A 12220-nucleotide genomic window follows, 5' to 3' on the forward strand; every position below is an offset into this window, starting at 1 on the left:
CAATACAGTTAATCAAGAATCTGTGTTATATGGCAGTGCAGATCCAGCCTAAGAATGAGGAGGAAAAAATTGTATCCATAGACTTTCACAACTTTGACTTGCAATTCAACATTGTGCCTAAATCATGTATAAAATAATACAAGTATACTACTTAGTTAAAAGCTAGACGTGTCCCTAGGGATTATTGCTAACAGAACATTTTGTACCAGTGGCATGAATACTTTTTAAACAAAGGTTCTTTTTATTGCATTTTCAGTGAGAGTATATCAGAGCAACTTTTACACAGAGAAAGAAGGTAGACATACAGATTATCTAAGGCAGTGGTTCTCAACCTGTGGGTCCCCAGATGTTTTGGCCTTCAACTCCTAGAAATTCTAACAGCTGGTAAACTGGCTGAGATTTCTGGGAGTTGTAGGCCAAAACACCTGGGGACCCACAGGTTGAGAAGCACTGATCTAAGGCCCCTTCCACACAGTTGAATAAAATCCCACATTTTCTGCTTTGAACTGGAATATACTGGGAACTCAGATAACCCAGTTCAAAGCAGATATAGTGAGATTTTTTGCTTTGATATTCTGGGTTATGTGGCTGTGTGGAAGGATGCTCAGCTACACTGGTTAACAAAGGGGATTCTACATCTACTCAGCATTCACACTACACATACACATTCACCATTCACATGCATACATCACCATTCTTCCTCCATCTCCTGGAGCAGAACACCTGCACTTAAGGCCAGATTGCTTCCTTGCAAATCTGCCACTTTTCCAATACTTCCAATATTTTTCCAAAACATACTTCTTCCCTTCCAACCTGAGTAGGCAGACGACCAGACTTCTGCCTTCCATGCAGATCTGTCGCCCTGCAATACATCACCCCTGTCCTTCCCATGGAGCAGAGCATGGTGGGTGACCAGACCAGCTATCTGCCACAATTTTGAAATATTAAAGTGTTTCTTATATAGCAATTTTCTTACTGATGCTGTTCCAAAAAGTTGAAAAAGTTGTAAATGAGTGACATTGTTTTCCAGCTTGAAATATCCTGGTTCCCCATCAGTTCCTGACAGATGATGACTTTTCTTCTTAACAGATATTAATTTCCTTAACTGAAAAGAGCATTGTCTTTGACTATGTAAACATGCTGTTTTCCACCAAAAGTTAATCATGTCAGCAATGTCAATAGGTAATCATTGTCACAGCTCTCATCAGCAATTTATTATTATTATTATTATTATTATTATTATTATTATTATTATTATTATTAAACTTTATTTGTACCCCACTAGCATCTCCCGAAGGACTCGATGCGGCTTACAAAGGCCAGGGCCTCAACACACAATATAACAATACAAAACAAAAAGCAATTAAAACAGTATAAACAACAAGCAATAACAATACGCTAAAACACAATAGAACTGGGCCGGGCCAGAGTAATGGGTACAAGATTAAACGTGCTGATGTGACAGGTGATATATAAGGCTTATAGGGCAAGTGCAGAGTGTGATATGCGATCTTAATTCTAATAAAGTGCTTATGGGACTTGGTATTGGAGATTTCCTATTAATCTGGGAAGGCACATTGGAACAGCCAGGTCTTCAAGTTCTTTCTGAAGACTGCCAATGTAGGGGCCTGTCTGAGATCCTTGAGGAGGGTGTTCCAGAGTCGGGGGGCCAACACAGAGAAGGCCCTGTAATTTTTAATTACAGTTCAGCAGTGTAGTTGTTTTCCAGGCCTCAATATTTTAGAATTGTGTCTTCAGCCCAATTAGGATCCATTCATAATCCTTTCATACAATTTCATTCATACCAAACATCATATTTATCCATGACACCAGAGGCAGAAAAAACACAGAAAGGGTAAGGACAGGTCCCTACTCCACAAAAAAGAAGAGAAGTTCAGCATGTTTCAGAACACTTTTTATTCAAAACTAATTACAGTAGAGTCTCACTTATCCAAGATAAACGGGCCAGCAGAGCATTGGATAAGCAAAAATGTTGGATAATAAGGAGGGATTAAGAAAAAAGCCTATTAATCATAAAATTACATTATGATTTTACAAATTAAGCACCAAAACATGTTTTACAACAAATTGACAGAAAAAGCAGTTCAAAACACAGTAATGTTATGTAGTAATTACTGTATTTACGAATTTAGCACCAAAACATTGCAACATTTACTACAAAAACATTAACTACCAAAAGGCAGACTGTATTGGATAATACAGAACATTGGATAAGTGAAGCTTGGATAAGTGAGACTCTACTGTTCTGCAAACGTGAAATGAGACAACTAGTTTATCTGCATATGTAAATTAAAACATTTTGAATTTCTAGAGACCACCTGACAGCTTCTTGCAAATTAAATCTAGAAATGCCATTTTCTTTCATCAGTTTCTACTTTTCTTATGGTTTTCATTTTGGTGTCCAAGCCATTCGATTTATTATTTTAGAAAAATGTGCTGGGGATAGCTGGTGAGGTATCTGATCTGACTTTTTCTGTTCATGCAAGGTTATAGATGCAGTTGCTGTTTATTTTGCTAAAAATCTGTTCCTCCGGCCTTCCGTTACCAGCCCACTCAATGCTGATTCTGTTAAAAAACTTCTACCTAAACAGGAGACAAATGGGGCTAGGAGGATATGCAAAAAGGAGTTTCACTATCAAAGGCTTTGTTAAGGGAGGCATGCATTTTGTGTCTTATCTATCTCCAATGTTCACCACTTCTCAGCCCCACTGGATATAAATGGTTTTATCTATTTAATGGGAAGTGTCCCAAAAAGAAGCTCCTTAAAGGTAAAAGGTAATAGAAAGCTATGTTGTTCTAGTTGTTACAATATATTTTCATTTTTCATTATTGAGACATAATATAGTATGGGGAAAAACCAAGTTCTGATATAGTGTACTGTATTTAAATAGCATTAGCTATAAGAAAGCAATTTTGTTCCACTTCTCTCTGAGCTCCTGTGAACTTTGCTCTCTTTTTGGTTGTTGTTGTTGTTCACATTTAATGTTATCCAGTTACATAACTGTTCCCCTTAATACAGTTATTTTCAAGGTGGACAAAGCTCAAGTGATTACATTTATCCTGATCAGTTTCTAATAATTTTTAGAAGAAAGACTGTATAGTTTAATTGCTGTAGTTTTTTCTGCCAATTGAGTAGGCTGTAGGTGATCAACTCTTTTTTTTTTTTTTTTTTTTTTACAAATGTGAGATTCTCACAGACATGGGTTAAAGCTGCAGGAAATGAGAAAACATGACTACTCTATTTAAAAAAAAGTATGATTGTCTTCCAAGGGTAGAGTCTTAAAGGTGGGTCAGTAAGTGACTGTGGAAACCTATTCTGGATCCACATAATAACTTTATTTTTCTATCCCACCTCCATCTCCCCGCAGGGACTCTGAGTGGCTAACAGAGGGCCAAGCCCAAAACAAATAATTGTTGCACCCCTAGGCTGCGTAGGCACCTCAAAACCACACTGAAGCCTCAGAATATACCCTGTTTCCCCTAAAATAAGACATCCTCAGAAAATAAGACCTAGTAGAGGTTTTGCTGAATTGCTAAATATAAGGCCTCCCCCGAAAGTAAGACTTAGCAAAGTTTTTGTTTGGAAGCATGCCCGCCAAACAACACCAGAGCATGCAGGATAGGTAAATGTACGTACCATAGTGCTGTAAATAGAAATAATGGTAGTAACAAGAAATTCTTGATAGGAGTCACAGTTTATCTGGTTATGCTGGTTTGTGATGACAACTACTGTACAGTATATAATAAATGTTCATTTTTTTGTTCAACAATAAATGTGAATTCTTCATGGAAAAATAAGACATCCCCTGAAAATAAGACCTAGAGCATCTTTGGGAGCAAAAATCAATATAAGACACGGTCTTATTTTTGGGGAAACACGGTAGCAATAGCAAAATCAAAGTTCAAAGTCAATAAAATGGTTTGAGTCCATAAGAAAAAGTACTTGAAAATCTTGAAGCAAGTGTCTATAAAAGTCACTCAAATAACATAGTCCAAACCGGATATCAAAGTAAGTCCCAAGAAAGGTATTAAGAATAATCCAAACCAAATATCAAGGATTAATTCCAAGGCATGAGACAAACTGGAAACACAGGAAACAAGGCTAAAATGCAGGATCAAACTCTAAGGTAGTCCAAGGTACAAAGTCAATGCTGGAACACAAGGCATCAGTCTTGGCTAGAATAGAGATCCAAACGGCAAAGGCACTAGAACATTCAAATGGATTCACAGGTAGAAGCAAGGCTGGAACTTGAAGCACGATACAAGGCTGCACAGGAACATGGGGCAAAGATCTTTCTCTCTTGGATTAGAAATGTTACCACCTCTGGCTGTGTCAGAAAAAGCAAACCTTTTCAAGGGAAATTCAAGGTCTTTTTTCCGTGAGAAGATTGCTCATTATTTTGCTTCAAAAGCAACCATCTACTTCTTCTCACAAACTCCCGTTTCTTCCTCTGGTGAGTTATCGCTTTCTTCCTGTCAAACTCATTATCCCTCTCTATTTTATCAGCTCTTACATCCAATGTTCATCTGGCACCTGGAGATCTGACCTTGATTGATGTAAGGAACACGATTCAAACTGCCTGCTTGCAACCACTCTGTCTCTGGTCCCAGAATCCACTGGGACAAACTGTGGCTGCATCTCAGGCTCAAAACCAGAGTCCTCTGGCAAGGCAGGTGCAGGGAAAATTACAGGCTGAATGGGGCCAATCTCAGACTCACCTGACAGCTCAGATGGAGGCTGGGCTACAACAATAATAAGCAAAGTAAAATACATGTAAAACAGCATATTCAACTGGATAAAACACATTAAAACCAAACAAAACAATATAATAACAATAAAAACCAATTTAAAACATGGAATAATGACATAGAAGAACCACCATTTAGGAGAAGTGGAATAAAATGGGAGGGTGGTCTAGGCGAAAGTACAAAGATATCATAGTGCCATTTTGGAGCGTAGAAGGACAAAGTGCTCTACATTCCCAAAGAGAGTTGGAGTGAGGTAGTGCTTCAAGTAACTTCCAGGAGAGAGTAGAATAAAGTGCTCAATACTGTGGATTCGTTTAAATGGAATTTTGATCGTGGGGACTAGATTATTCAAAAGCGCAAGGGAAGAGCCAAGTTTTTAACTCCTTTTTGAAAGATGATAGGGTGGGTGCTTGCCTGATCTCCCTACGAAGGGAGTTCCAAATCCATGAGGTCACTACAGAGAAGGCCCTCTCCCTTGTCACAATAAGCCGAGCTTGTGATGGAGGTGGAAGCGAGAGAAGGGCCTCCCCAGATGATCGAAGAGATCATGCAGGTCCATAGGGGGAAACACGGTCGCGAAGGTAGGTGGGTCCCAAACCGTTCAGGGCTTTGTAGGTAAGAACCTGCACCTTGAATTAGGACTGGAAAATAATTGGCAGCCAGTGGAGCTCCTTAAACAGGGGGGTTGACCACCTGTAATTCGCTCCCGTTAGCAGTCTGGCTGCCAGTCGTTGGACCAGTCGTCTTCAAGGGCAGCCCCACATTGAGTGTATTGCAATAGTCCAATCTGGAGGTAACTAGGGTGTGGACCACCGTGGCCAAGTCAGACTTCACAAGGTACGGTCGCAGCTGGGGGGAAAAATTTTAATTGCGCAAAGGCCCTCTTGGCCACCGCCGACATCAGGACGTCAAGTGCTAGTGCTGAATCCAGGAGGACCCCCAGACTGCGGACCTGTGCCTTCAGGGGGAGTGCGACCCTGTCAAGCACACATGGTCTTTTGCAGTAAGGACACACATTTCCATATGGAAGACAAGGCTTTGCTTGAGGCGCCTTCTTCCTCTTGGCACGTTTCTCCCTTTTGCCCTCTATTTGTGCTTCTTCAAAATCCATGGCACTGTTGGTAACAGCTGACCTTCAGTTAGGATGCTCGAGGCCAGGGCTTCTTGGTGTTCATTCTACATTTTTGGGTTAGCTTTAAGCCTATCTTTAAATCTCCTTTGCTGTCCATTAACATTCCATTTTCCGTTATTGAGCTTAGAATAAAGTAATTGCTTTGGGAGAAAGCGATCAGGCATTTGGACAACGTGGCAGTCCTGCGGAGGGCCATCACTTCAATGCTGATGGTCTTTGCTTCTTCCAGGATGCTGACATTTGTCTGCCCGTCTTGCCAAGAGATTTGCAGGATTTTTCAAAGGCAACTTTGATATAATTGTTCCAGAAGTCGTGTAATATTTGCAAATGGTTCATGTTTCAGTTATACAACAGAGTTAGAAAGATAATAACTTTATAAATGAGCATCTTGGTATCTCTACAAATGTCCTGATTCTCAAACATTCTCTGCTTCATTTGAAAAAATGCTATGCTTGCAGAGCTTAGATGGTGTTGTATTTCGGTGTCAATGTTGACTTTTGTGGAGTTGCCTACATTACAAATGTACCTGATTTGCCAAAGATTTTATCAAATGAAACCTTCAAGGATACAACACCATCTCACAAAAGTTGATAAGGAAAATAAGGATTTGTTTTATAGTCAAGCCCTCTAGGAAGTTTCTTGAGACAGCCGACATCGACAAAACTCTTTTTAGTAATATTCAAACAAGATGATGATGAATTGCATACTTCTTACAACATTCAGTTGATACAATACACAGATTGGTAATTTGGGATAACCACAAACTATTTGGGAAAAACAAATTCTACTGGCTATAACTGAGGTAATACACATTATGCTACGTATGCCAGCAGACATTACCAAGAAAATTTCTTTGAGTAATAATACAATACCAAGAAGAATGGATGAAATGGCTCAAGATGTTGAAAATTCATTATGTGAGTATCCCAGTTTTCTTTGTAGCTTGATGAGTCAACTTTACCAGGAAATGAAGCCATATTTTTAGCATGTGATTCATAAAAGAAAAATGGCCATTAATTATTATTTGCTAAAAATGTGCAAACTGATAGCATTTTATGCATTGGAAGAGTTTTTTAAAAACAAAAAGAAATCCCCATGAGTAATATCTTATTAGTTTCTACTGATGGTTCTCAAGTGATGACAGAGTGCTACAGCGGTTTTCCTGCATATTTTATTTTGAAAAAAAAAAAGGTACAATGTTTACACTGTATATGTTATACTGTATCATAGTCAACACTCAGTTGCAACGAATCTGAGTGAATGTCTATATAGGTTACTAGATGTGCCCAGCCACGCGTTGCTGTGGCGAAGTGTGGTGATATGGGAAATAAAGTATTGAGGAATTGGTGGTAGTTAGTATATGCTATTTTCTAAAGCTTGTGAATATACAATATTTCTGGTCCATTTTCCTTTTTTTGTCTGTTGGAGGCAAATAGGAATGTTGCAATTAGCCAGAATGATTAGCATGTAATGGCCTTTCAGCTTCAAAGCCTGTCTGCTTCCTCCCAGGGAATCTTTTGTTGGGAGGTGTTAGTTTTGGAACACAACACGCCAGACATCACGGTTGTGGAAAAGAAAAAAGTTTGGATTATTGATGTCTCCATACCAGTTGAATTTACGAAAAACAACAGGAAAAACCCAGCCGTTATCAGGACCTCAAAATCGAACTGCAAAGGCTCAGGCATAAACCAGTAAAGGTGGCCCCAGTGGTGATCAGCACACTGGGTGCCATGCCAAAAGATCTCAGCCAGCATTTGAAAACAATAAACATTGACAAAATCACAATCTGTCAACTGCAGAAGGCCACCTTACTTGGATCTGAGCACATTATTTGAAATACATCACACAGTCCTAAACACTTGGGAAGTGTTTGACTTGTGATTTTCTGATACAAAATCCAGCATATATATCTTGTTTGCTGTGTCATACTATGTCTTTGTGTCAATAATAATAATTACTATGATAATACACACTACTTCTCTCCCTCCTCAACTTGCTCCCTGGGGGAGAAACAGCTCTTCCTTGTCCTCTGTAATTTGGACTTTATTTTTCTAGGTTTCTTTGATGGAAAGACAGATTGGATGACTATGTCTTTTGTGGCCAAATCTGGTGTGATTTGGTTCAGTGGTTTTGTTGTTTACTCCATGGGAAAAATGCACATTACATTTATATATATATACACTAGCTGTGCCCGGCCACGTGTTGCTGTGGCGAAGTCTGGTGGTATGGGAAATAAAGTATTGAGGAATTGGTGGTAGTTAAGGTCAAGGGTAAAGGTTTTCCCCAGACATTAAGTCCAGTCGTGTCTTACTCTGGAGGTTGGTGCTCATCTCCATTTCTAAGTTGAAGAGCCGGCGTTGTCCGTAGACTCCTCCAAAGTCATGTGGGATGACTGCATGGAGCGGCGTTACCTTCCCGCTGGAGCAGTACCTATTGATGCACTCACATTTGCATGTTTTTGAACTTCTGGGTTGGCAGAAGCTGGGGCTAACAGTGGGGGCTCTCTCCGCTCCCCCAATTCAAACCTGTGGCCTTTTGGTCCAGAAGTTCAGCAGCTCAGCGCTTTAACAATATCAGGGGATATTATTTCCTAAAGGTTGTGAATATACAATATTTCTGATGGTTTTTTTTGTTTGTTGGAGGCAAGTATGAATGCTGCAATTAGGAAAAATGATTAGGATGTAATGGCCTTGCAGCTCTAAAGCCTGGCTGTTTCCTCCCTGAGTGAATTTTTTGTTGGGAGGTGTTAGCTGGCCCTGATTGTTTCCTGTCTGGAATTCCCTTGTTTTCAGAGTGGTGTTGTTTGCGATATTTTATGTGCTTCTACTGTCTGTGGCCCTGAGAAAACAGGATTTGCCAGACTTTGATGATGGGAATACTTTGTTGGGAGATGTTAGCTGGCCCTGATTGTTTCCTGTGTGGAATTCCCCTGTTTATTTACTGTCCTGGTTTTAGAGATTATATTGTTCTGCATTATTCTATCCCAGTAATTATTTCATATTAAAGAAGAATCTCACTTATCCAACATTCGCTTATACAATGTTCTGGATTATCCAACGCAGTCTGCCTTTTCATAATCAATGTTTTTGTAGTCAGTGTTTTAAATTCATTGTGATATTTTAGTGGTAAATTTGTAAATACAGTACAGTAGAGTCTCACTTATCCAACATAAACGGGCCGGCAGAACATTGGATAAGCGAATATGTTGGATAATGAGGAATTAAGGATAACCCTATTAAACCTCAAATTAAGTTATGATTTTACAAATTAAGCACCAAAACATCATATTAGACAACAAATTTGTCAAAAAAGTAGTTCAGTACACAGTAATGCTATATAGTAATTACTGTACTTATGAATTTAGCACCAAAATATCATGATATATTGAAAGCATTGACTACAAAAATGTGTTGGATAATCCAGAACGTTGGATAAGTGAGTGTTGGATAAGTGAGACTCTACTGTAAATACTACATAGCATTACTGCGCATGGAACTACTTTTTCTGTCAAATTTGTTGTATAATATGATGTTTTGGTGCTTAATTTGTATAACAATTACCTAATTTGATGTTTAATTGGCTTTTCCTGAATCCCTTCTTATTATCCAACATATTCACTTATCCTGCCGGCCTGTTTACGTTGGATAAGTGAGACTCTACTGTATATTGATAGTCTTATATTCTCTGCTCAGAACTGGATTATATGAGGCCCCTTCTTCACAGCTGTATAAAATGCACACTGAAGTGGATTATATGTTAGTGTGGAGTCAAGATAATCCAGTGCAAAGCAGATAATATAAGATTATAAATGGGTTATATAGCTGTGTTGAAGGGCCTTGAATCTACACTGCCTTATAATCCAGTGCAAATTAGATAATCTGTGGAAGAAGCCTAAGTGAGGCCTAAATCTGCATGTCCCCTAACTGAAACCTGGCTGTCCCTTGGTTGCTAGGCAACCAAGTGGGCAGAGATTAGCCCTCTAAACTGGCAGCAATTGGATAAAAAAATTATTGCTCTCCCTCTAATTAGGACTTTATTTTTCTTTTCTTTTTGTTGTCTCAACCTTGGGGCGTGTATGATGGGTTGTGTTGTCAAATTTTGAGGTTGGGGGGCCTGTACTTTTGTTGTTTTGTGAATTGCCGTGATGCCATCACTCTTTTATATATATATATATATATATATATATATATATATATATATATATATATATAGGTTGTATTGTGCCATTAAAGCAATCAACAAAATCAGAAGCAATTCACTGAATGATATTGTTTTGATTGCTTTGTTTGGAAAATGAAGAATTAAATCATTTGATGCTTCATACAGAACTTCGTTGGCTATCTAAAGGTGCCTGTTTGGATGGGTTTTTAATAAATTTTTGACTCACTTCTAGGTTCCTAGAAAACAAATCTAATGCTTTACAAGACAAACTTGATTGATTAAAAATAGCTTATTTGAGAGACTTATTTACTAAATTTAATTATTAATTGTTTAATCCAAACAATAACTTTTTCCATACAAACTAAATTTTGAATGAGGGTAATTCACTCAGTTTTCAAAGTTACCAATGGTAGAAAAACATGATGAAAATTTGCTTACCTTTTTGTCAACACTTGGAATTATAGAATCATAGAGTTGGAAAAGATCACATCCAGTCCAATCCCATCATACAGGAAAACACAGTGAAAGCATATCCAACAGATGGCCATCCAGCCTCTGCTTAAAAACTTCCAGAGACGAAGGAACATTCCAAAGTGGCAAATTCCACTGCACAACCACTCTAACCATCAACACGTCCTTCCTAATATTTGGGTGGAATCACTTTTTTTTGCAATTTGTATCGATTGCTCTGTCTCTTAGTATCTCTAGTGAAGCAGAAAACAACGCTGGTCCCTTCCCAAGGTGACACCTTTCAAATATTAAAACATGGCTATCAGGTCCCCTCTCAGTCTTCTTTTCTCCTAGCTAAACAGACCCGGCTTCCTCAGCCACTCCTCATAAGGCTTGTTCTGTCTTATCTTGCTAGTCATAGAGCATCCTCACTATATATATTTTTCTATATAAATTTCTATATATGTTTTTATTTTTAACACGATTCAGCAATTTACCTGAAACATATATCAGTATAACTGGCCTTGTTTTTCTTTGAAACGGTGTTATCCTGGCTGCTCTGCAGTGCTCTAGTACAGAGGCTTATTTCGGCTATATATGACATATTTTAGTAGGTCTGAACAACATGAAGATACATTACAACAAACAAATGGGTAGTTCACCTATATCTTTCCTGACCTGTAGCAGGTTTTTATTATAAGCTTTCAAAATGCTAGTAATAAATATCTTCTTGCTTTGACTTGCATTCAAGTTTGAGATGACAATAAGGCATTGCTATATTTTACCATCTGAGGTTAGGAAAGTGTTTTAGAATGTTAACCACTCAATTAATGAAAAAGACAGGACTGTTGAGCATTGGCTATGGCTTAAACAGAATACTGAATCATGGCAAATCATTTCACTCCTTTGAGTCTTGCATCTCTTCCGTATTTGAAAGATAGCCTTTGAATTGTTCAATGTTTTTGACCTGGACAACCAACAGGGAAACACTGACAACAAATCAGACCTTCTTAACTAGGGAGCAGATTTTGCAGAGAAGGCTACAATTCACAGAGTTTTTTGTAAATTTATACCAGAGTTTCTCAAACTGTGCTCCTCCATATGTTTTGGACTCAGCTCCCATAATTCCTCACAGCTGGTAAGCTGACTTGGATTTCTGAGAGCTGAGGTCCAAAAACACCTGGAGGAACACAGTTTGAGAAACACTGGTTTATATCAATAACCTGGTACACATAACATGGCAGAATGGTATAATGCTCTGCATTTTTGTGTGTTTTCAATTCAGTCGTATTTGCTAGGTCAGACAATAGCCAACATGTTCTACAAGCCCCACCTTTAAATAACATTTTTCAAAACAATAAAGCAAAATAAACATTGCTCACCTGTCCACTTTTTCCAAGTTCCATTTCGACTATCGCTACAGGACTGCTTAATTGGTCAATATTTCTTGACTGAGATTTGAAATCTACTCTCCAGCTTAAGTTTCTGAGTGTATTTTCCCATTTACTTTGATTTATCAAGTTGTCTCGGATTTTCATTCTGTGGTTCCTCCAAAATTTTGCAATAGCTGCAGCTTGATCACTTGTGATGCCTCCTGGTTTCTTTTTCTGTGCAGTCAAAAATGCATCTAGTTGATTTGAATCCATGTCAGCAGATGCTATCGACTGCAACAAAATGAAAAATTGTACAGAATAAAATTCTCTGTAA

The 12220-nt window shown here is 38.4% G+C and overlaps 1 protein-coding gene across 2 annotated transcripts in view; it reads right to left on the bottom strand.

The window, feature by feature from the left end:
* The window catches only part of commd1 (copper metabolism domain containing 1), an 80907-nt gene that overhangs the window by 49056 nt on the left and 19631 nt on the right, over window positions 1-12220 (bottom strand). Inside the window, exons 2-3 of one of the 2 annotated variants that reach the window (XM_062959222.1) lie at window positions 11896-12177; window positions 4544-4764 (exon numbers count right to left, since the gene is read on the bottom strand). In XM_062959222.1, coding sequence (XP_062815292.1) covers window positions 4708-4764; window positions 11896-12177 — 339 coding nt within the window. In that variant the 3' untranslated portion in view covers window positions 4544-4707. Of the gene's footprint in view, window positions 1-4543; window positions 4765-11895; window positions 12178-12220 lie in introns of those variants that run through there. The other variant, XM_003215208.4, reaches the window with a different exon arrangement.

Source organism: Anolis carolinensis, chromosome 1, assembly GCF_035594765.1.
Source record: "Anolis carolinensis isolate JA03-04 chromosome 1, rAnoCar3.1.pri, whole genome shotgun sequence".
Taxonomy (NCBI): domain Eukaryota; kingdom Metazoa; phylum Chordata; class Lepidosauria; order Squamata; family Dactyloidae; genus Anolis; species Anolis carolinensis.